This window comes from Oryx dammah, unplaced genomic scaffold (genome assembly GCF_014754425.2).
Source record: "Oryx dammah isolate SB20612 unplaced genomic scaffold, SCBI_Odam_1.1 HiC_scaffold_16, whole genome shotgun sequence".
NCBI classification, from domain to species: Eukaryota; Metazoa; Chordata; class Mammalia; order Artiodactyla; family Bovidae; genus Oryx; species Oryx dammah.
Window position 1 is genome coordinate 11537548 of NW_024070200.1, and position 26085 is coordinate 11563632.

At 37.6% G+C, this 26085-nt stretch overlaps 1 protein-coding gene across 1 annotated transcript in view; it reads right to left on the minus strand.

Moving 5' to 3' along the window:
* UNC79 (unc-79 homolog, NALCN channel complex subunit) overlaps positions 1–26085 on the minus strand; it is a 220807-nt gene that overhangs the window by 190252 nt on the left and 4470 nt on the right. The window contains exons 3-5 of the mRNA XM_040256595.1: positions 16909–17001; positions 7461–7516; positions 6637–6766 (exon numbers count right to left, since the gene is read on the minus strand). Of these exons, the coding sequence (XP_040112529.1) occupies positions 6637–6766; positions 7461–7516; positions 16909–17001 (279 nt within the window). The remainder of the gene's footprint in view (positions 1–6636; positions 6767–7460; positions 7517–16908; positions 17002–26085) is intronic.

Genomic DNA, 26085 nt, shown 5'->3' on the forward strand with positions numbered 1-26085 from the left:
TTGAAAGCTGGTGTAGATATATTAGAATAAAACAAAGTACATTTTAACAGACAAAAAGGCATTACTAGTAGAAGGCAATGGCACCCCACTCCAGTACTCTTGCCTGAAAAATCCCATGGATGGAGGAACCTGGTGGGCTGCAGTCCATGGGGTCGCTAAGAGTCAGACACAACTGAGCGACTTCACTTTCACTTTTCACTTTCATGCATTGGAGAAGGAAATGGCATCCCACTCCAGTGTTCTTTCCTGGAGAACCCCAGGGACGGGGGAGCCTGGTGGGCTGCCGTCTGTGGGGTTGCACAGAGTCGGACATGACTGAAGCGACTTAGCAGCAGCAGCAGTAATGAAGAAGTGCCCTTCATAATGCTAAGTCTCAGTTCACCAGGAAGCTGTGTGTGTGTGCTCAGTTGCTTCAGTCATGTCCAACTCATCATGACCCTATGGACTGTAGCCCACCAGGCTCCCTTGTCCATGGGATTCTCCAGGCAAGAATACTAAAGTGGGTTGCTATAACTTCCTCCAGGAGACCTTCCCAATCCAGGGATCAAACCCCCATCTCCTGTGTCTCCTGCATTGCTGGCAATTTTTTTTACCACTGAGCCACCAGGGAAGCCCCACCAGGAAAATACTGTATTCTAAATTTGTATGCATCTAATAATACAGCTCCCAAATTTATACAGCACATATTGACAACTACAAGGTGGAATATACAAATCCACAGTCATCATGGAAGAGTTTAACATTCTACTCTTGGTAACTGATGCAAAAAATATACAAAAATGCAATAAGGATATAGAACATTTGAACTATACAATAAAAAAATTTATTTAACTGACATACATAGAACATAGTACCAAACAATAGCTAAATATAAGTTCTTTTTAAATACACAGGAACATTACAAAAATGACCATAAACTTACCCTAAAGAAAGTGTTAAAATTGTCAAAATAATGAAATAATATGAAGTATATTGTCTGACTATAAGGAATCAAGCTATAAATCAATACAAAACTTCACTACAAAAACCTCCTTATAATTAGAAATTATCATCCATCTAAATGATGCATGGATCAAAGAAGAAACCTCAAGGAACTTAGGACTCAGCATAGCATAGGAGGTTTTAGCGAGTACAAGGCAAGAGACACAAAAGGTGTAAGCAATGAAAAGGAGACATTAAACTGTCATCTCGTGCTTGTGCTAAGTCACTTCATTCATGTCCGATTCTTTGCAATGCTATGGACCGTACCGTAACCTGCCAGGCTCTCCTGTCCATGGATTCCCCAGATAAGAATATTGGAGTGGGTTGTCATGCCTTCCTCAAGGGATCGAACCTGTATCTCTCTCATTAAGGTTCTTAACCACTAGGGCTATCTGGGAAGCCCTAAACTGTTATCATTCAAAAATAATACAGCTTTACACATGAAAAAATTTTAAGAAGTGTCTGCACTTATTAAAAAGTGTCTGCAAATATATTATTAGAATTGAAAAGTGAATTTACCAAGGTGGCCAAATATAAGATCAGTATACCCTGGTGGCTCAGACAGTAAAGAATCTGTCTGCAGTGCAGGAGACCCAGGTTTGACCCCTGGGTTGGGAAGATGCCCTGGAGAAGGAAATGGCAACCCACTCCAGTATTCTTGCCTGGAAAATCCCATGGGCCGAGGAGCCTGGCGGGCTACAGTCCATGGGGTCGCAGAGTCAGACGTGACTGAACGACTAACACTTTCATTTTCATACTAGAATTAATTGCACATCTATATATTAGCAAAAAAGGTTATAAAATATAATTTCTAAAAGATTTATCATTGATAATAACATCAAAAGATAAATAAATACCTAGTGACATACTACATGAGTCACAGGCAAGACATCTACACAAAAAGTAGAAAACAGCGTTGAGGGAAACTACAGAAAGCCTAACTAATTGAAGAAAGATATTATGTTTTGGTTTGGAAGATTCAGTACTACAAAGGTGCCAGTTTCCCAAAATGAACTGGATTCAAGGCAATTATCAATCAAAATCTTAGTTGCGTAGGTATGTGTTTGTGTATGTTTAACTTGACAAACTCTTCAACTTAGCAAAACTTGAAGGAGGAAGAGAAGAAGGAAGAAGAGGAAAGCAGGGGGAGACAAGGAAGAGATCAACAATTATGAGGGAGAAAGATCTGCACTAAAGGATATAAAATTTCATTATTATCCATTAAAACTGGATAGATTCGTACCCTCTGATCCAGTACTTCCACTCTAGGCATATATACCAGGATTCTATGCATGTGTATACTCAAAAGATATGTGGAAGGATGTTCACAGCAGCACTATTTATAAGAGCCAAAACGTGGGGACAACCCAAATATCCATCAATAGGAAACCCAATACATAAACTGTGGTACATGCATTTGGTAAAATATGTATATAGAAAAAAATGAACAAAGTGCAGTTATGCTCAACCCTTGTACAAATCATACACACATACAAATGATGTACACAAATGATGTGTGCACATTCCATTTATATAAAGTTCACAAATAGGCAAAAAATAATCTCTGATATTGGAAACAAGGCTAGTGGTTAACTATGGGACAGAAGGAAAGGCAATCATCGTAGTAAACATGGTGGGAGATGTTCCATATATACTTAAAATTTGTATTACTTTATACGTGTATAACACACCAATAAAACGGTGAAAAGCATTTTAAGTTATGTGGAGATAAAATCAATATAATAGGAAAATAAATAAGACCTCAATGAGGAGGAAGTTATGACATAAAAGGATTGGTAGGCTTTCTTGTATTTTAAACTTATATACAACTCAAAAATCCAACTGTACTAATGTAGAATTAGATGTTTGGTAGGCTAGGCCAAAGTCTAACCTCATAACACTATCTTTAGTTAGTAGCACTTTATCTACTTTTGCCACAATCTTGGTCTTAGAAATGTGTTTGTACCACATTTTTGTCCTGTAATTCAGATGGAAACTACACAATAACTGGTGCTAACCTTTGCTAACACAGGCTAAATTATGTACTAGTTGGCATATTGTAGCTAGAAAATTGCTAAATAGTTTCTTTCTCCCCAGAGAAGCAGAGCTTTATAGAACAATCTAATGGCTATTTCATTGCCAAGAAACCTGTAATTTTTGCATCATTAAGACTTGTATTTAATGACCAAAATAATTGGGGTAATTTTTTGTTTATGATAAATACTAATAAACTCAAAAGAAGCAAACACTGTAGATTACCAAATCCTCACTATTTGATCTTCTCCATATGAGCTGTAATATTCCCACATTACTATCCTTTAAAAGCAATCAAGACATTAAATATAAACATATGCATAGTTAAAATTAGTAACAATGATTAAATCTAGTTGGCTATATGTGTGCTCATAGTGTTAGTCTTTAAACTTTTCTATATTTGAAAAAAGTCATAATGAAAGGGGACAGGTAACTTTGTATAATTATATACAATATAATCTATTTTATTTTAAAAGGTACATTCCAAAAACTGGAGGTAAATAAACCAAAATGTTAACAATGACCATTTCTTGGTAATATTTCTTTTCTCTCTTTCATATTTCTATAATTTTTCTAAAAACAAATCTTTCTTTTACAAAAAAATAAAATTTACATCTTAAAAAGGAAACACATCACTGGGAAGACATACAATGTTGCTGGTCCCTAAGAAAGCATTTAATCTTTGAGTCCATAAAATTCTATCTCCACATAATTTTTATTATGGAGAATATTTAAGATTGTAAAGCCATCTAAATACTGATGATACCCTTTAGTGCATATTTCATTGCAGGAAGAATTGTGGAAAATTTCCAGTGCTCCAGCTAAAGTTTAATTACAGAACTGAACTGAACAGAAAAATGTAGGTTTTTAATTAAGATGATCTAGAATCAAACCCAAGCTGTGCTCTTTTATTATTTGTGTGAGTTTAGTGATGTTACTTAAACTCTGTCCCACTCTTGATCTGTAACATTAAAATAAGAAAATATATCTCCCAAGATTTTTGTGAGAATAAACTGAAAAAACTGTCTGTAAAACTAAATATGGTGCTTGGTCCACATATTCTGTTCAACTAAAAGCAGGTTAAAATATTAAATGAAACACTTAGCAGCTAGACCAATGTCTGACAAACAGCCAGCGCTGGATAAATTGTAATAGGTAGAACAGAATGATTAAATTTTTTCCATGATCTCTTGTTTCCTGCACAGAATGCCATGCTCCATTAGCATGGGAGTTCCAAGAAAGCTTCTTCCCTGGATGGAGGGTGGCAGATAGCAAGCACACAATGGCACACGGCAAAGATGGAAATGTGTGGGAGTATGAATACAAGAATGGATTGAAGAATGAATGCCTGTAGATGGAAACATCTTGTTCAGAAATGCCAAGAAAAGATGAAAGAGTCTCTTTGGTCTCAGTAAGCATAGGCTGAGCTATTCCGGGGAGACAGCTTTGGCTGGCCCTTCCAAGAGGGTGTGGTCACGGGGTAAATGGAATTGGCGGTCACTTTGTGGGCTTCTCAGATGCTCTGAACAGGCAAAGCCATCATGTGGTTTCTCCATTTAAAACCTGTCCGTGGTTTCACTTTGCTGCTAGAATAAAACCCAAACTCCTTCATAGGCTATCAGGCTTTCTGCTTCGCTCCCAGCTAGTCTCCTCCTGTCCCTCCACTACCTGGCTACATAAGACTTTTTTCAGTTCCTAAATAGAATTGTGCTATTTCTGGCCTCCAAGTCTGAATCTGTGACATTCCTTCTGCTTCGAACTCACATTTTATCCATTCATGATTCACTCCCCTTATGACTCTATCATTGTGTGCATAACTTTCAGGTATCAGCTTACATGTGACACCCTCCAGAACCTTCCTTGACAATTTAACCTTCTCCAAATTAACCCACCACTGGGATGAGGTCAGAGGCCCTTCCTGTGTGTTCCCACAGCTCTCTATATTTGCTCTGGTGGCTTAGATGATAAAGAATACGCCTGCAATGTGGGAGACCTGGGTTCGATCCCTGGGTTGGGAAGATCCCCTGGAGGAGGACATGGCAACCCACTCCAGTATTCTTGCCCGGAGAATCCCCATGGACAGAGAAGCCTGGTGGGCTACAGTCCATGGGGTCACAAAGAGTCGGACACGACTGAGCGACTAAGCACAGCACAGCACTGTGCTTCTTACACTGTAAGGTGGTTTCCTGGTCTTCCCACCACAATTGGAATGCCCAGGCCAATGTTTCAGCCTGTTTTTTAAAATAACTGTACCACCAGTGCCTAGAATAATGTCTGGTTAGTAGTAGATGCCCCACAAATATTTGCTGAATAAATGAATGAATTTCCATATATAAACTGCATTAAGCTCCATGAGGTTTCGTTTTGTGTCAATTCTTCTATTGTCAATATATAGTTCCTGCCACATGCTTTCTCTTTCATATAGTATTCTCAAATATTTATCAAATAAATCAGCTTCATTTGATAATAGTTACCTATTCATATATCACATAAATGCTTATTTCTGGGATATATTGAGAACTGATTGGTGTCAAATTTTTCAGTCATTTCACCTTTTATGAGTGTTTCCAAATTATTGCCTTTACACTCAAATTTATCCACTCAGCGACACTTAAACATCCTCTACTATTAATGATATAAGACATAAATAATACCAATTTCCATTTTTTAAAATTTCTTACTATCTACCTTCATCATTTCCGTTAATACCATTGTTGTCACTAAGGCTAATATTTGTTCCGAGTATAGAATAAGCTTACCAAGGACCATCAATATCTCTAACACTTGGCTTTAATCAGAAACATAAAACAGACATCTGTATTAAGTTAAATCCCCTTTGAACCACCTCAAATCACTTTCAGAAAGTTGAGTAATGACAAGAAAGAAGTACATTCTTATAACATCAGGATACAGTCACACCATACCTTGAATAAAAGCTATGCCAAAATATTTACTTCTTACATTTTCATAAGGATATGTATACAATTAAATGGGGGTGAGAGGGTAGATTGGGGCATCAGAAATGTGATTAGCCATATACTGCTTCTTTGATTTTATAAAACATTTTATATAAACATTAATGACACAGGGTCTAGTTTATCTCATTTTTTGGTAAATGTATGTCTTTACAATAAACTCAGTGTTTACTTGCTGTTTATTAGTTATACCAGTATTCACCAGTGGTTGACTCTTCTAGTCCAACTAGGCTTTCAGGGTCATTTAATTTTTATTTAGTGCCTGAATTTGTAATGCTGAAAGCACTCCAAGTCTTCTCACTAGAGCAGGATCAGCCGCTAGGGACCCTGCTAAATCTGAGCCAATCTGCAGCATTACTAACTGCTCACACCTTTACAGTGATCAATGTGATTAGCAATGGTAAAACCAGAGGCCAGTGTATAGCAAATGGGGCTGAAACTTAACACAATTTGCTATGATGTCATAAAAGATTTGAAATTAATTTTAATTTATTTATTTTTATACCATCTAGTTTCAGAAAGGATTTATAAGAATATCTAAGGGTACAGTAAATATAAGCTAACAGTATTTAAAAAAATAAGTAAGTGAGCCAAATATGGCACGGGAGAAATAAAGATGGGGCACATAGAGCTTGTCTTCTCTTACCTGTGTACTGCAAGCCCCTGTACTCGCTTATTGCCCCTGGAGGTTTTAAATTGGGCCAGTAATGGAACAGCATTTGCACAGCTGGAGGTTTCACTTGTGAAGGCCCATAGGCTATCACATACAAAAGATCCTAAAGAAAACAAGAAGCGTGTTTTCACCAACATCATCAAATAAAAATAAAGGTAGCTCATTCAATATTACCAAAGCAGTGAAAATTCTAGTGGAGGGATTGAGGCAGTTAATTTCCCTAGAACTTCATCATCTAGGTGGCCTTTGCAGATTAAGTCACATTAGAATATTCTTTTTATTATTTTCATGGGTGTTGTAAATAAGCCAGCCCTGGTAGGATTCAGATGTACATTATCTTTTAACAAATTCTTTGCTATTCAGAATAATAGGGAAGATTTTAGAACAGCGTAAAGCCAGTTTGCCAAACACCACATTTTAAAAAACATTTCCAAAAAAAAAAAAAAAATTTCTGTAAAACATATTTTTTAATAATTCACATCTATTTTAAAGAAGAAAGTTTCCCAAGCAACCTTTCAAATTAAATAAAAATGTCACATAGTACAGTATTTGCTAAATTCCGCAGATGAGAGATATCCAATTACTGCTTCTGTCAAGTCACTCTGTTCTTCAAGTCTCATTTCTTCTCTAAATGATAAATAATTAACCAGTAAGGAAAGAATTATAATTTCTACCACACCAAGATAATAAGACATCAATAAATTTGACCTAAACAATAGTTTTAATATGCAAACAACTTGTACTCTATTATAAAAATTCAATTTGTGACTATGAGTTTAACGTGGCCCCAAACTTACTTTCCAGACTTCCTGTTTATATTTCATGAGACATTCCAATAATTGACAATGGTACACTGAAAGGAAGAAAATATAATTGGTACATGAAATGTAAATACCAGACAAAAGATCCTGTGTAATAAACTATATTAGTAGGACTCTTCACTCTAATCATTAAATTAGAAATTGCTTATTTTCATGTATTCATACCTATCAAAAATCATATAAACCTTTGACTTTATCAAGTTTTATTTCAAGATCCTGGAAAAGTATTTCATTTATCTTATTAGCATAGGAAATATCAAGAAAACTCCCTAGTAACCATACTTTTAATAATATAAACATATTAATGTAATCAAGAATGACGCAGAAAACAAAATTGCTTAATCATAGTAAAAGTTCACATTAATTGAGTGTTCATTTTGTGCCAGGTATTGAGCTTAAGAGCTTTAAACATTATGTATTTCATAACCACCATTTTGTAGCTAGAGAACTGAAGTTTGGTTTTCTATCTTGCCCAAGTTTGGATAGATAGCAAGGACAGACTGATGGATTAGAAAGGAGGTCTTTTAGCACCAGTTCATCTAGTTGAGGGATCCTTAAAAGCTATACAATGGCAAGCTTCTTTGATTTGCCTATGTTTACTTGTGGAAGAAAGATATTTTCACCCTAGTTAGATACATATTTGGTATCTTCCCTAACCTATCTTCCAACCTTATCACAGCACTGAAGCTGGTCTCCGTTTAGTCACCAATGACCTCTGAGTCATTCAGCTCCATGGAGACTTTTCAGTCCACCTCTCATTTGACCTTCATCAACATTCAGTACCACTGAACACCCTCTTTCCTTGACTTTATGACTGACCCTCTCCCGTTACCTGTGGCAGGCAGTGCTGTTGCTACTCAACTGTTGTAAGCAACCCTTTCTTCCTTGTTCAGCTCCCAGTACACAGACTGCAAAGCAGGATAATTTGCCAGATTCTGTTGCAGCTGGGAAGGCCACATGACTTGGTGCTGACCAGCAAGACCTAATGGAAATCTGCTGGGGAGCTTCTGAGACTCATTTTTCCTCTTTGACAAAAGGAAAGAGGCACACCAGGAGACCTTTCTCTAATCATCCTGACTGATCCTATTTTTGATAGGATTTGATTGGATATAGTTTTGAAACCCATTTTTTAGAAATGGTTGTTTAAGAATATGGGCTTCCCTGGTGGCTTAGTGGAAAAGAATCCTCCTGCAATGCAGGAGACATGGGTTTGATCCTTGTGTCGGGAAGATCTCTTGGAGAAGGAAATGGCAACCCACTGCAGTACTCTTGCGTGGAGAACTCCATGGACAGAGGAGCCTGGGGGGCTATAGTCCATGGGGTCATAGAGAGTCAACATGACTTAGTGACTGAGCATGCATGCATGTAAGAATATAATAACTTCCACTGTGGCATATCTTGCAAACATGAGAAGAAATTCAAGAGAAACCCAAAGATGGCATCTCAGACCCCTGATGCAGCCATCTCCAAGACTTCCTATTTAGTATACAACAAACATTTTTATATCTTAAAGCCTCTATTAGTCAGCCAAACAGCTCTCTGTCTCCTTAGCAAGCTCCTCCTCTTCCATTGGGCCAGTATCTGCTGGAGTTCCTGAAGGTCTGATCATAAATAAAATCCACTTTTCATTCTATGCTCTCTCATGAGCAATGTCACACTCATACACAGCAATGCCTCAGAAATACTACAAGTTCCATTACAGACCACACTAAATACTACAATAATGTGAATCATAAAAATTTTTTGGTTTCTTCAGGCACATAAAAGTTACAGTTGCACTATACTATAGTCTATTAAGGGTGCAATAGCATTATATCTTAAAAAAAAAAACAATGAACACTCCTCAATTGAAAAATATTTCATTGCTAAAAAATGCTAACTATCATTTGACAATGCAGAGATGCTACAAAACTTCACTTCATAAAAAGACACAAGATCTGTGAAACATAGTAAAAGAAGATATGACTGTATAACTTGACTTACCATCTATATACAACTCGGTGAATAGCATTGAACGTGAAGGCTCAAAGTTCATTACTTCTAGCCCAGAATTCTGTACTGGGTTAAAGACTCATAATACAACTTCTTAATTACTATTAACTCTTTTTTCCTGAAGGAAGCTGATTTATTTGCATTTTTGTGTTTCACTGTTGTTCAGTTGCTCAGTCATGGCTGAATCATTGTAACCCCAGGGACTGCAGCATGTCAGACTTTCCTGTCCTTCACTATATCCTGGAGTTTGCTCAAACTCATGTTAATTGACTCAGTGATGCCATCCAACCATCTCATCCTCTGTTGCCCACTTCTACTCCTGCCCTCAATCTTTCCCAGCATCAAGGTCTTTTCCAAGGAGTTAGCTCTTTGCATCAGGTGGCCAAAGTATTGGAACTTCAACATCAGTCCTTCCAATGGAATTCAGGATTGATTTTCTTTAGGATTGACTGGTTTGATATCCTTGCTATCCAAGGGACTCTCAAGAGTTTTCTTCAACACCACAGTTCAAAAGCATCAATTCTTTGGCACTCAGCCTTCTTTATGGTCCAACTCTTACATCTGGACATGACTACTAGAAAAACCACAGCTTTGACTAGATGGACCTTTGTTAACAAAGTGATGTCTCTGCTTTTTAATATGCTGTCTAGGTTTGTCATAGCCTTTCTTCCAAGAACAAACATCTTTTGTTCTTGAAACATCTTTTGCAGTGATTTTGGAGTGCAAGAAAATTAAGCCTGTCACTGTTTCCATTTTTTTTCCTATCTATTTTCCAAGAACTGAGGGGACTGGATGCAATGATCTTAGTTTTTTGAATGTGACTTTTAAGGCAGATTTTTCACTCTCCTCTCCAACCTTAATCAACATGTTCTTCAATTCCTCTTCACTTTCTTCCATAAGCATGGTGTAATCTGCATATCTGAGGTTATTGATATTTCTCCCAACAATCTTAATTCCAGCTTCACCTTCATCCAGTGCAGCGTTTCATATGATGTACTCTGCACTCAATATGCCAGCAAGTTTGGAAAACTCAACAGTGGCCACCAGACTGGAAAAGGTCAGTTTTCATTCCAATACCAAAGAAGGGCAGTGCCAAAGAATATTCAAACGACCACACAATTGCACTCAATTCACATGCTAGCAAAGTAATGGCCAAAATCCTCCAAGCAAGGTTTCAACAGACGTGAACCAAGAACTTCCAAATGTACAAGCTGGATTTAGAAAAGGCAGAGAAACCAGAGATCAAATTGCCAACATCCGTTGGATCATAGAAAAAGCAAGAGAATTCCAGAAAAACATCTGCTTCATTGGCGATGCTAAAGCCTTTGACTATGTGAATCACAACAAACTGTGGAAAATTCTTAACAAGACAGGAATACCAGACCACCTTACCTGCCTCCTAAGAAACCTGTATGCAGGTCAAGAAGCAACAGGTAGAACTGGACATGGAACAACAGAGTGGTTCCAAATTGGGAAAGGAGTACGTCAAGGCTGTATATTGTCACCTGCTTATTTAACTTCTATGCAGAGTACATCATCTGAAATGCCAGGCAGGATTAAGCACAAGCTGGAATCAAGATTGCTGGGAGAAATATCAAGAACCTCAGATATGCAGATGACACCATGCTTATGGCAAAAAATGAAGAGGAACTAAAGAGGCTCTTGATGAAAGTGAAAGAAGAGAGTGGAAAAGCTGGCTTAAAACTCAACATTCAAAAAACTAAGATCACGGAATCCAGTCCCATCACTTCATGTCAAATAGATGGGGAAACAATGAAAACAGTGACAGACTTGGGCTCCAAAACCACTGTAGATGGTGACTGCAGCCATGAAATTAAACTATTTTTAATGAATTTCATGAAATGAAATTTAAAGATGCAAGCTCCAAGAGTTGGTGATGGACAGGAAAGCCTGGTGTGCTGTAGTCCATGGGGTCACAAAGAGTCAGACACGACAGAGTGACTGAAATGAACTCCTCTGTCTTTCCTAAATCCAGCTTGTACATTTGGAAGTTCTCAGTTCACACACTGTTGAAGCCTAGCTTGAAGGATTTTCAGCATTACCTTGCTGGTATGTGACATGAGTGCAATTGTGCAGTAGTTTGAACATTCTTTGGCATTGAAATGAAAACTGACCTTTCCCAGTCCTGTGGCCACTACTGAGGTTTCCAAATTCACTGGCATATTGAGTGCAACACTTTAGCACCAGCATCCTTTAGGATTTGAAATAGCTCAGAAGGATTTCCATCACCTCCACTCGCTTTCTTCATAGTAATGCTTCCTAAGGCCCACTTGAATTCACACTCCAGGATGTCTGGCTCTAGGTGAGTGATCATACCACTGCAGTTATCCAGGTCATTAAGATCTTTCTTGCACAGTTCTTCTGTGTATTCTTGCCACCTCTTCTTAATCTCTTCTGCCTCTGTTCGGTCCATACCATTTCTGTCCTTTATTGTGCCCATTTGCATGAAATTTTCCCTTGGTATCTCTAATTTTCTTGAAGAGATCTTCATGAGATCTCTCCCCATTCTATTGTTTTCCTCTATTTCTTTGCAATGTTCATTTAAGAAGGCTTTTATCTCTCTTTGCTATTCTCTGGAACTCTGCATTCAAGTGGGTATATCTTTCCCTATCTCCTTTGCCTTTCACTTCGCTTCTTTCCTCAACAATTTGTAAGACCTCCTCAGACAACCATTTTGCCTTTTTGCATTTCTCTTTCTTGAGGATGGTTTTGATCACCACCTCCTGTACAATGTCATGAACCTCCGTCCATAGTTCTTTTGGCACTCTGCTATCAGATCTAAATCCTTGAATCTATTTGTCACTTTCACTGTATAATCATCAGGGATTTGATTTAGGTCAAACCTGAATGGTCTCTTGAGAGTCCCTTGGACTACAAGAAGATCTAACCAGTCCATTCTGAAGGAGATCAGCCCGGGGATTTCTTTGGAAGGAATGATGCTAAAGCTGAAACTCCAGTACTTTGGCCACCTCATGCGAAGAGTTGACTCATTGGAAAAGACTCTGATGCTGGGAGGGATTGGGGGCAGGAGGAGAAGGGGATGACAGAGGATGAGATGGCTGGATGACATCACTGACTCGATGGACATGAATCTGAGTGAACTCTGGGAGTTAGAGATGGACAGGGAGGCCTGGCTCATGGGGTCGCAAAGAGTTGGACACGACTGAGCAACTGAACTGAACTGAACTGAACTGAATGGTCTAGTGGCTTTCCCTATTTTCTTCAATTTAAGTCTGAATTTTGCAATAAGGAGTTCATGATCTGAGCCACAGTCAGCTCCCAGTCTTGTTTTTGCTGACTGTGTAGAGTTTCTCCATCTTCAGCTGCAAAGAATATAATCAATCTGATTTTGGTGTTGACCATCTGGTAATGTACATGTGTAGAGTCATCTCTTGTGTTGTTGGAAGAGGGTTTTTGCTATGACCAGTGCATTCTCTTTGTAAAGCTCTGTTATCCTTTGCCCTGCTTCATTTTGTACTCCAAGGCCAAACTTGCCTGTTATTCCAGCTATCTCTTGACTTCTTTCTTTTGCATTCCAGTCCCCTATGATGAAAAGGACGTCTTTTTTTGGTGTTAGTTCTACAAAGTCTTGGAAGTCTTCATAGAACCGTTCAACTTCAGCTACTTCAGCATTAGTGGTTGGGGAAAAGACTTCAATACTGTGATATTGAATGGTTTTCCTTGGAAGTGAACTGAGATCATTCTGTAGTTTTTGAGATTGCAACCAAATACTGCATTTCATACTCTTTTGTTGACAATGAGGGGTATTCCATTTCTTCTAAGGGATTCTTGCCCACAGTAGTAGATATAATAGCCATCTGAATTAAATTCACCCATTCCTGTCCGCTTTAGTTCATTGATTCCTAAACTGTCGATGTTCACTCTTGCCATTTCCTGTTGACCAATTCCAATTTTTTAGGACATAGAGAATTATTACTGAGGTTATGTGTAGGTTTTTCCCCCAGTGTTATTGAGATATAATTGACATATAACAATGTATTAGTCCAAGGTATATCATCTTCTCTCAAATATTTTAAGGACACTTTGAACGTAACATGTCCAAAATAGACCTCACAATCTTCCCTTAGAAGCCTGGCCTTTCTCTTCCAGTGTCTTCTTTCTCAGGGATATCCAATATGTCACCAAACCCTAACAATTTTTACTTCCTGAATAGCTCTCAGATATATCCACTTTTCTTGGCCCCAACAAACCCTGACTTTTACATGTATAGACAAATGCAATGGCCTCCTCTTGGGTCAATCTGCATCCACTCTGGCTCCTTTTATTCCATTCTAAGCTGCAGCTAGGGTGACACATATGTGCGAGCATGCTCAGTCACTCAGTCATGTCTGACTTTGTGTGACCCTATGGACCGTAGCCCACCAGGCACCTCTGCCCATGGGATTCTCCAGACAAGAATCCTGGAGTTGGTTGCCATTACCTCCTCCAGGGTATCTTCGCAACCCAGGGATTTAACCGGCGTCTCCTGCATTAGCAGGCAGATTCTTTATCACTGAGCCACCTAGGAAACCCCAGGGACACACACACTCAGAGTCTTTCAGTACCTCCCCATTAGACTTACGACGAGCGCAGGACTCCCAGAGCCCACAACATCCTGCATCTTTTGACCTGTGGGTGTCTACAGTCTCGTCTCACACCAGGCAGCCCTCACTCTGAGCTCCAGCTACAGTGACCTGTTAGTCCCACCTGCGTGCACGTTTCCCTTCTGACACATAAGATCCCTCTGCCTGGAAACCTCCACTCCCTGATAGGCCTTGTTAATGCTACTCTTCCATCAGTCCTCAGACCAAAGGTTTTACTCCCAGAAAAGCTTTCCCAAATCTCTTCAATAAAAGAAAAATCCCCTTTTATAGGGTCTCATCATAGCACAATGTACATCATTCAAAGCACTTGTCACAATCAAAACTGGACACTTGCTTGTGTAATTATTTGGTTAATGTCTTCTCCCTCCACCACATGATAAGCTTCACGAAGAGAGAGGAGGGGTTGCACCTAGCAGATACTCAGTAACTGCTTGTTGAGTTTATAAGCAGTCCTCTAGATTGGGAACTGCTTGGAGCCATGCCTGCGTCCTCTGCTCTGGGGCACTTTCTCTTCCACAGGGTCTGCTCTTCTCCTTGTGTTTGCTACACGAACCTTGTTCAGAGGAGGCCACTGACTATCCATGAGCAGACCCAGAGAGTCCCTTTATTTAAACTGCTTCCTCTCCCAGAATGCCCCGCTTACCCTGTCAATCAAAATTCTATCCGATTTTAAGACCCATACTTTGATCAAGTGTCACAAAGCCTTTCCTGATCATTTCAACCCATACAGTTCTCTCCTCTGATGAATTAACAGTATCCATAGAATTTATTTGTTATTTTTTACATACTACTTTACACTGTGAATTAATCACTTATGTGAATAAGTCTAATCTTCCCAATTAGACATAAGCTCCATAGCAAGCACCATGTCTTACATTTCAGGGTGGTTTTCACAGTGCTGAGCACAGAGCAATGTACACAGGAGTTACGCAATGAATTCCTGGTACCTGAGCAAGAACTCGGCTCTATTCCTGACATACAATCAGCTACAAGGATCAAGCTTCCACTGGCTATCTCCCCCAATAAAAGTTCAAAGGATAATAATGTCCTTCCCACGTGGTCCTACCCAGTGTTCCTGCCTTGAGAATCCCAGGGACGGGGGAGCCTGGTGGGCTGCCGTCCATGGGTCGCACAGAGTCGGACACGACTGAAGTGACTTAGCACTCACTTGGTCACAGAGAGCCCCCTGGTGGACAGCACCTCACTTCTTCGTTTCCCCCATCACCAGATTAACTTGCAGTCCCACATGTCATTCTTAGTATAGAATAGCTGGCTATACATGTCCCCCCATGAACAGATGAAGACACAGATTTAGAAATAACAGAAGTAACACTATTTGATAGCAGTGATTTCCCAATGAAACATTCAACTCCAAGAAGACAATGGCGGATTGTAGAGATCCATGTTTCCATTTACTGAGCAGGGTTCATGATGTACCAAGTCACCATGCTGAGGAAGCACTTCACACAGACCTAAGCCATTAAATCCTCACAACAACATCTGAAGTTACTGCAGGAAGAATTATTTCTATTTTAGAAATGAGAAAACTTAGTTTTAGGGAAGTTAAAGAACTTGCTCATGGTTAAGCTAACTGGCGATTTGTGCTGAGCTCAGATGTGAACTCATACCCTTAACCTCAAAGCACATGATTCTACCCGACCTGCTAAACTGCCTCCTAACATGGAAATTAGGACCAAAGCCTGATGTAGAGAGTTTAGTTAACTAACTAGATTCTCAGAGACTTAGATAACTAACTAGAGACTTTAACGAACTAGATTCATTATATTCTAATAAATATAAATGATATTATGAGGATCCTTTAAGCCAAAAAGAGATATGAGATATAACTTCCTCCAAATATATATTTTAATTAAACTCATATAATAATCATAAGGGATTTCATATTTGAAGGATGATATTCCAGATTAAGAAACATTAAGATTTTTAAATGAAAAAAAAAATTGGTTTCCTCATCCTGAGTCAAAAACTCAATTATTACTCATTCTGTAATTAAGCAGAAGGTCAAAAACAGGGCCACCAAATTTGTCTACTTGCCTAATGAAAATAAAAACTGAGATCATGTCTTAGCCTGTGACTCCAACAGTCAGCCCCTTTTAGGTTACTTTCCCAAAGTTCATCTGCAGTGACACTGATAAATGGAAATCAAACAAAGTATATCAGATTAAATCTGTTTAACATTACTAGTAATCAAAGAGACACAAATCAAAATGAGATATTGTTTTTTATCTAGTCATCTCTACACAAATGTTATAGCACTCAATAACAGGGTACAGTGTATTTTCATACATAATTAGTGGGAATATTGAAAATTTTTTCAAGCCCTTCAACCCATTAATCCCTCTTTTATGAACTTACTCTAAGGAAACAGTCACAAATATAATAAAAGATTTATGTGCAAGGATATTCGTGTGATATTAGAGTAGCAAATTCATAAAATATTCACAGTGGTCTTTAGTTGTTAGAATTGCAGGTGACTGTTTTTATTATTATTATTATTATTTTATTTTTATTTCGATAACTGAATTATTTCTATATACTTATATTCAAGCCAAGTCAGTGTTCTAAAACTGTTCTCAAATATTCTAAAACTATCACTAGCCAACAGGATTACTACTAACATCCAGAGGCAAGTAAAACTTATTTCAATTTTTAAATCTGTTTTCTAACACAACTCCAGTTGTCTATTCACCAAAAGAAAATCTCCTAAGAATTTCTAGTTTGCCTATTTGATACCTTATTCAATTATGGGTCTTGGAATTAATAAATCCATCCAAATTTCCACTTACCTGGGTTGGATGTGTACTGCATTGCAATCATTAGCATGGATGATGCAGAGAGATTAACATGGGCAGGAACGCCTTCTCTCCTTGAGGAACCCACTAAAACCAAAATTATTTTGATTAGACATAATTTATATATGTATATATATTTGTATATTTATATTTATTTATATATTTTGTTGCTACTTTGCACAGGGCAAGAGAGCTGAAAAGAAACTTGAAAAAAATCAATAGAAGTTTTACATAAATAAAATCACAACATCTGTTCTGGCACACAAACACTACCATCGTCTTTATCACAGTCATGTTTAGTGAGAATCTTCAAGGAGCAGGGCTAGTGCCAGAGTGTAATGTAAGAGCTACGTCATAATTTTACTTAGATGTGATCTCTGTTTCCAATATGTTTTTATCTAGGCAGAAAAGAAAGAAAAAACAAAATCCTCCATGTATCCAAATACAACGCATGCTGAAGTTTCTCCCAATAAGAAAGTAAAAATAAAAGGTTTTTTAACACGACTCGAATGTATTAAGAGATGCAAATGAAAGAGTCTACTTATAATGGGCACTATATTCACTTAATAACAAACACAAATTTTAAATCATGCATAATAAAAAACAGTATATTAATTTAAAAGTTATTTTCAACTCTCACTTATCATTAAACAATTTCATTCAAACCTTCACAAGTAACTTCAGCAGCAGCAGCTTAATCGCCATGACAATCACTTTTCCAGAGCTTACCATTTTCATATCCACCAGAGTTATTTGAAATAAAGTACTTTTTGAATCTGTGAATAATGCTGTTGCTGGACATCTTATCCTGTCCCACAGTATTCAATCACAAGGTCAGTTGGATTCTTCAAAATTCATCTTATAGCAGTAAAATTGTGAATGCCATGTGATAACCACTTACATATTGCTTTTAAGACATCTTTAAGTGGCCTGTTTACAAAGACATCCAACACTGTTTCAAATCTCTCTTTTTTAATGAGTGTATCAGGTAACCTCTAGAAGCATCCAGAACTAGCTCTTTCGGAGGTCATTCAAGGTAACATGTTGTCTCCAGTGTACTTCATTATTCTAAACACAGTAACAAAGAGGGCCCACAATAGAGAAACTTTACAAGGACTCAAATAGAAAATAGAATTCCTTTCCTGGGATAATCGCAGAAATAGCAGAAACCTTGCCTTGTAGTTGGGCTCCTGTGGCAAATTGTCAGGAAAGCACAAACAGAACAGTAGATAGTGAATAAACACCCTCATAAAGTCAACTCTCCATTTCCAACACATACTGCAGAAGACCACCAACACAGACAACAAGAAAAAAGCAGATGGCCCTAAAATCTGTCTTACTTTAAAACATTAAAGTGCAATGTGTTGGAATAATATCTCACAGCCGAAAAGAATAAAGTAACATAATAAAACACACGTATAAAAGAAGTATTAAAGCACTAAAAGAGGTTTATCATATAATAAAGAAGACAAAAAAAATTTAACATGATTCTTTTTTATTTTACATTTAAAAAGTGAGCACCACAGTGGACACTGTGACCATTACAATAGCTTTACAGAAATACACAGACAAATAAAATGGATCTATAATTAAGTCCCATTTACCTGAGTTGGTTTTTATTAATCACTTACTTCTGGGATGCTGCTGACCCACCAAGCCAGTGATAATCAGGAACAAAAATTAGCTTGGTTATGCAATATAAATAAGTATTCAGTTCAGTTCAGTTCAGTTGCTCAGTCATGTCCGACTCTTTGTTATACAAAGATACGAAGATCAGTTCACTGCTCTTAGATGTTAAAGTTGATGAACTAAGTATGATTAATCAAGGAAAAAAAATCTTTGAGCCAAATTCAGACTTTAGCCAAGAAGCTTGTTCAAATTGGGCTTCCCTGCTCAGACGGTAAAGAATCTGCCTGCAATGCAGGAGACTCAGGTTCAATCCCTGGGGGAAGATCCCCTGGAGGAGGGCATGACAACCCACTCCAGTATTCTTGCCTGGAGAATCCCATGGACAGAGGAGTCTGGAGGGCTATAGTCCATAGGGTCACAAAGAGTTCGACATGACTGAACGGCTGATACTAATACTTGTTCAAATTCAGCTTCAGGGGACCCATATCTAGAGAGTCTAACTCAGTTGGGAAGCAGGAAAGCTGTGTTTAATAAACACATCAAATGATTCTGACCAAGTGGACCTTGGAGCTACATTTGAGAAGTGCTACTAGAGGGATGAGAATAGGAAAGGAAATACTTCCAGGGCAGTTCAGTGGTTAAGACTCTGCCTTCCAATGCAGGGGATCCAGGTTCATTCCTTGGTTGGGGAACTAAGATACCATATGTCGCAGTGTGCAGCCAAAAATTTTAAATAAATAAAACTTGGGAAAAAAAGAAAGAAAATATTTAATAAGGTGTCCAGAAGTGGGAGGAATAATTGCACACCCTTGGGTTCTTTGGTTAAAGGGGAGAAAAGCAAAAGAAAGTGTAGCTTTCAACATAGGCAAGGAAAAATAATTATATGTATACTATATCCATTCCTTTGGGGACAAGTGTTTCATCTTTGTTTAAATTCATTTCAAACTTAAATTAGAAGTGTTTCTTAAAAATGAAAACTATTAAGGGAAGCTGAGAATCACTGTGCCCAGAGGCACAGTGGGAGAGATGCCCAAATATCTCGGATGATTTAGGTGAAGTTCATTTGGAGAACAGTCCAAATGGCTTGGTGACTTTTGGATGTCCCTCCTAACCCCTAGAAATCCATGCTCTCCCTCAAGAAAGGTCAGCATCAAAGCCAAGAGTGTTCCCCTGACTCAAGCCCTCCGAAACTGACTCCAGCACTTCTTTAAACAGACTGTGCCTTGCAATTTCTTAGTCTTCTAATGGACTGAACAAAGTCACCACAATTCCAATTTAATAAACATGCAGAGGCGCACATCATTTATTGAATCTTGTTAAAAAGGCATGACGCAAACAGACATGCAGCTTGTCCTCATGAGGATGTATAAGGTCAAAGCTACATACAATGGAAGGAACCAGAGAATTAATCAAAATAAGGAAATTTTACATGCAATATTGTGCTCAGAAAATACAATTAAGTCTTAAGACCTATTCCTCTTAAGACCTGATCCTCTTAGCACTACCAAAACAATTATTATATCATCCCGTCCTTCTATGAACAACAACAATTTCTTAATCTGTTCCTGCATTTTATAATTCCTAGTCCACTATCAGAAATAGTACACTATCAGAAATAGCTTTTATATAATTCTCAGCAAAAAAAAAAAGTATAGCGGAAAGCCATTTTATAAAAGAGAAATCAAATTTTGCACAAGAATAACAACCTAATTATTAGGACTTCGGCCTAAGTCACTTGACTTCATAACTAATGCTTTAGTCACTTACTCAGTCACACAGTATTGTTTCAGTTTCTCCTACTTACTCAGTCACACAGTATTGTTTCAGTTTCTCCTACATACGAGACATTATTCTAGACGCTGGGACACAGCTGTGTATAAGATAGGCAAGTCTTTGTCTTTATGAAGCCTAAATGCTAGAATTGTGCTGTACAATATAGTAGCCACATGTGGTTTAATTAAAACTAATTAAAAGTAGGCATAGTGGTAAGAATCTACCTGCCAACGCAGCGGACATGGGTTTAATCCCTGGTCCAGGAAGATTCCACATGCCGTGGAGCAACTAAGCCCATGAGCCACAACAACTGAGCCTGTGCTCTGGAGTCCACAAGCCATAACTACTGGGCCCTTGCCCTGCAATAAGAGAAGCCAGCGCACCACAGAGAAGAGTAGCCCCCGCTCTTTGCAACTAGAGAAGCCCCACATGCAGCAACAAAGACCCAGCACAGCCATAAACAAAAAATAAATCTTAGAAAGTAGGCTAAATTAAAAATTCAGTTCCTCTGTCTCATTTCAAGTGCTCAGTTCCCACATGTGGCTAGTGGCTAGTCTATTGAATAGCACAGAATTTTATATAACCTTTCCATGACTGCAGACAGTTCTGTTGTTATTCTAGAGGAAACAAATACCTGTGAAGAAATACAAAGCAGGGCAAGGGAATAGGTAGAAAATGATGGAAGGTCCTGTTTGAGCTAGAAGATAAAGAAGGGCCTCTGGGAAGCCGTAATACTGGAGCTGAGACTTGAAGGGAGTGAGCAAGCAAATCATGTGACCATCTGCAAGAAGGGCTTGTGAGACAGAGGAAAAAAGCCTGGAGCAAAAGCAAAACCTAGTGCCTTTATGAAACTGCAGCAAGGCCAATATGAGCCCAGCAGAGTGAACGCTAGCAGAGGCAAGGGATGAAGTAGTAAGATAAGCTGGTGCCAGATAGCAAGGCAGAGGTGCTGAATCTGATTTGCTGGAGTGATGTGAAGCTACTAGCTGTTTTCAAGAAGGAAATGACATAATTTGATTTCCATGTTTGGAGGATAGCTCTGGCGTTTTGGTGGAGAGCAGGCTCTGGGACGGCTAAGCGTAGAGGCTGGGAGACCAGCTTAGAAGTTATTGGATGCTGTCTACCTTTTTAAGGGGTACAGGGAAGGGAATCACCTGGGAAGGAAAAAAACATTCTGATGCCAGTTCTGCTATATGACAGAACCATTTCCTGTGCTGCCCGGATTAGCAAGTGGCCTCTGTTAGTGTAAGAAGAGGTAACTGTGCTCCACGAGACAGGGTTTGAGTATAAGATACCCGTGCTGTCAAGTCATATCGGTTCAACAAAGATACCGTGACCCTGAAGTCGATGCAGCATTAAAATATATGCAAAGATTGGTAGACAAATAAAAAGTCATAGAGACAGTATTATCCATCAACACTGAAGAGGTGTTCTGTCAGGTTCTATGAGATCAAAACCTGGTATAACAGTGACTGTTATTATATGACACACTCTTGGGAAAAATTCCCAAGCCCCAGCAGATGGCCCCTTATTTCAAGCAATATTTAAAATGATGAAATTTCAGGTCACCATGTAATTTTGAGCAGAATATTGGAAAGGGTGGCAATGAGATTTGACATGTCTGTCATTTGACTGTGTGTTTTGGTCTGTTATAAACTGCTATAACATCAGACAACATTCAAAGACCATTATATGTTATGCCAAGGCCTTCACAACAAACACTGTGATGTAGACAAGGAAAGTTATGATTATTCACAAATTTACAGCTAAAGAAACTAAAGTTAGATATGATTGTGAGATCTGCCAACAACCAAAGGACTACAATTCAGTGCTTCTGGATTCCTATTCCAAAATATTTCTCATAATTCAATATTAAAGCTTCTAAAGTATACTATTATATAGAATTGATGCTTTTGAATTTTGGTTGGAGAAGACTCTTGAGAGTCCCTTGAATTGCATGGAGATCAAACCAGTCAATCCTGAAGGAAATCAACCCTGAATATTCATTGGAAGGACTGATGCTAAAGCTGAAACTCCAATACTTTGGCCACCTGATGTGAAGAGCCAACTCACTAGAAAAGACCTTGAGGCTGGGAAAGACTGAAGGCAAAAGGAGAAGGGAGACAGAAAATGAGATGGTTAGATAGCATCACCAACTCAAAGGACATGAGTTTGAGCAAATTCTGGAAGATAGTAGAGGACAGGGAAGCCTGGCATGCTGCAGTCCATGGGGTCACAGAGAGTGGGACATGATATAGTGACTGAACAACAAAAAAGTACAGTAATATCTACCTTACAAAAACAGTCATTAGCTAATAAAACATTTTATATATAAAATACTACTTAAATTCATTAATGTCTTACATTGGTATTTTACTGTGTTTTTTTCCGTTATATTTCCTTATTAGTGTTTGGAAGACCATAGAACATAACATGCATCCTGTGTAGTAGCAGTAGAACAAAAAAATGATACAGGGCCAAAGGCTTAGAAGCAAATATTCAATTAAATCATACAATTGCTTTTAATTCCATGCAAAGATCTAAATGAACCTTTGTTATCTAAGGGTAAGTGACTTTTGAAGAAATTAAAGTTGGAAAAGAAACTAGATGAGACTACAGTTCAGGATACCAAGATACCACTAGAAGGATCTTTCACAGATTTAATTGTTCAGCTTTATTATTCGCTTTAAAATAACGTATGCTACATCAAATAATGTTCATTTGGGACCTCTTTCCCTTTTCTGCCAACATCCAAACTTCAGTTTGGTGCACAATCACAGAACCTTCGTGGAAAAAGAAAGATTTCCATAGTGAAATGCAAATAACTTTCTCAATTCTTAATAATTCCTTTATATTTATATATATGTATATTACACAAAGCCTATTGCACACATATGAAATAAAAACAAGTGTATCTTAATACATATATAAGATATATATATCTTAATATATATATAATCTTAATATATATAAAATAAAAATAAGTGTATCTTAATATATATATAGTATATAAATGTATATACAATATATACAAATGTGTATATAAGATATATATTTACCAATATATTTCTTAATATATATACAAGGCATTAACAAAAAAAAAGGTTATGTCAAAGAAATTTTTATAATAAATTACACTTTGCTTTGCAGCACCTCAAAGGAGTTATTTAAAATAAAAGCACAGTACTTGGTTTATTGACAAAAATGGCATAATAGATTTAACTGATATACATATAGGGCTTTTCAACTGAAAGAGCTGCAATACCTCATTAGGTCTACTTGAGAGTTCAGGGTTTCATCTCCTAAGTCCTTAACGATATCATCATTTAACACCTGAAAAACTGTCCATGTATTACATTTGACCTTGCAAATACCGTACCAAAGAGGTTAAAGCTTTTTTGTCTTAAAGACTTTATCAAGTACTCAGAAAATGCAATGCCCTTTATCTCAGGCCTTAAATAAAAATATTCCCATAGAAATTAAATTCTCCCCTCTAGTTCTGGTCAGAAATTTTGAACACGGAAACAACTTCCCAAAATAAAACCAACATGGGTGCAAGCAACAGACACACATTCTCACATCGATTCAGTTTGACATGATTAATCTGGAGCCAAATTCCCTCCATCTTTGGGTCTGTGTCCTTTTTATCTACTCTGGGAAAAAATAAGGACAAAAGAAACACCTGAATCATTTAACAGAATTTGGCTTTAAAGGTAAGTACCACAACTTATTCTCAAAGATTGAAAGATGACAAAGATTGGCTACTGTTGAATCTCAGGAATGGTGACAAGAAATGAACCAGTCAAAACTAAGAGACTAAAACCAGAGCAACCAAATAAATGAACCCGATCCGCGATTGCATTGAAGGAATGTGTGCCTGTTACATAAATAAAGATTGATGTTATTTAACCTAGAATAATTAAGCTAGAAATAACCTTAGAGATGGAACATTTTTTCTAAACCTCTCCTTCACAGTTAAAGAAAAATAGGGTCCCAGAGACAGAAATGATTTGTCCCTACCCTTTAAATAAATACCAAGCTACTTCACTAACAAGCATTACAATTTTCACACAGATCTTATAAACTCAACTTACTGTTTTGTTTCCCTCAGTTGGCAAGGCTCACACATTTAAATAAGTAAGGATTCCAGCGTGACTACAGGCTATGTATTAGAGTACATTGCTAACTAAGTAGAAACTAATAATCTAGGATGAAGAAACAAGTTGCCAGTTGTCACATGCTCAGTCACTCCTAAGTATAGCCCCAAGGGCCTGATATATGCAGTACCTCTTCCAAAATTATTATTTCTAAGGAGGAAGGATATAGTGAGTTACGCTCAGAAAGATACAGACCCACCTGCTACTCTTTTCTTTTTAAAGTCTCTGCTTAAGTCTGTCAACATACTTCTAAAAAAAAATACAACTATACAACTCTAAGGCTGTATCCATGAGTACTTGTCAATAGAGTTACACAGAATGAAAAAAGAGAACTAAATTAAATATTCTAAAACAGAATTAAATATTCTATTACTTGAACAGTATAATCAGTCTGCTCATTTTTAATAGCTATATAATTTAGGCAGAAGTCAGACTCTGTTTTAAAGATATGAAAATTACAATTCCACAGCTAAAATTAAATTCAAGTGTAAAACAAGCAAATGTGGCTCAAAGATACATTTGTTTACCAATTGTTATTACAAAGGGGCAACTTTAATACAATCGTTAAGTGCATAACATTAAAACAGTAAAAACTGATCTCTAGGAATTGAATGTGACCAACACAGGCATTATTATAGAATGAGAGTTGAGAGAAGGAGAGAAGTAAACCAACACTTATTGAACACTAGGCATTACGCCAGCACCCTACCAATGCTCCAGTCATCTCAATTGTCACAACAACCTTATGAGGCAGTATTATCACTATTCTCACTTTGCAAACAGAAAGGTTAGGTGACTTGCCTAAGCTCATACAGCTAGTTGGTAGCACAGCTGTGATTTGAATCTATATCTGTTTGATTCCTAAACCCATAATCTTTTCATATTATCTACTGAAACATAGATTAATTAATCACATATTTCTTTTAAAAAAATACTTTAGAAGGATTTTGATCATAAAAATCACAACCCAACTTCTTTTTTTTTCTCTGTTATCACATCTGGATAACAAGCCCACAGAAATAAGTTTATAAGAATGAAGCAGAATTCAAATTGAATCCATGTTCATAATAGTACCTGGCACATGAGTCAGAAGCTTTTGCTTTTTTCAAAGTGTTCTCATAAACTTTGGCTCACTATGTCATCACAATGCTCTTGTGAGGGAAAGCTGATACTATCATCATCCTGGAGATAAGGTTTAACTATATGAGCTGCCCCATCTCACAGAGTAGATTATGGACAGAAGTAAGACTACAGAATATCTGGATACCCTGACTCTATCCATTGTTCTTCCCAGCACACCCTGCTGCCTTCAGATGCAAAAGACAAGAATTTCTATGTCCCAGACAACATTTTGCTCCATTTTTTTTTCTAAAATTGCAAAAATTACTCTAATTTATATGTAGGAAATGTAGACTGTGCTTTGACTCTTTCTTTCTTCCTATCCTGTAAGATCAAACTATGTGCATAAAATAATTCTAAGGTATTATTGTCTTTTCATGTCTTTGATGTTCACCATACTATTCATGCTAAGTGGCTGAATTTTAATCAAAGCACATGTATACAGCAGTGATTATAATCTTGAAAATCTACAAACCTAAAACAGCAAAAGCAA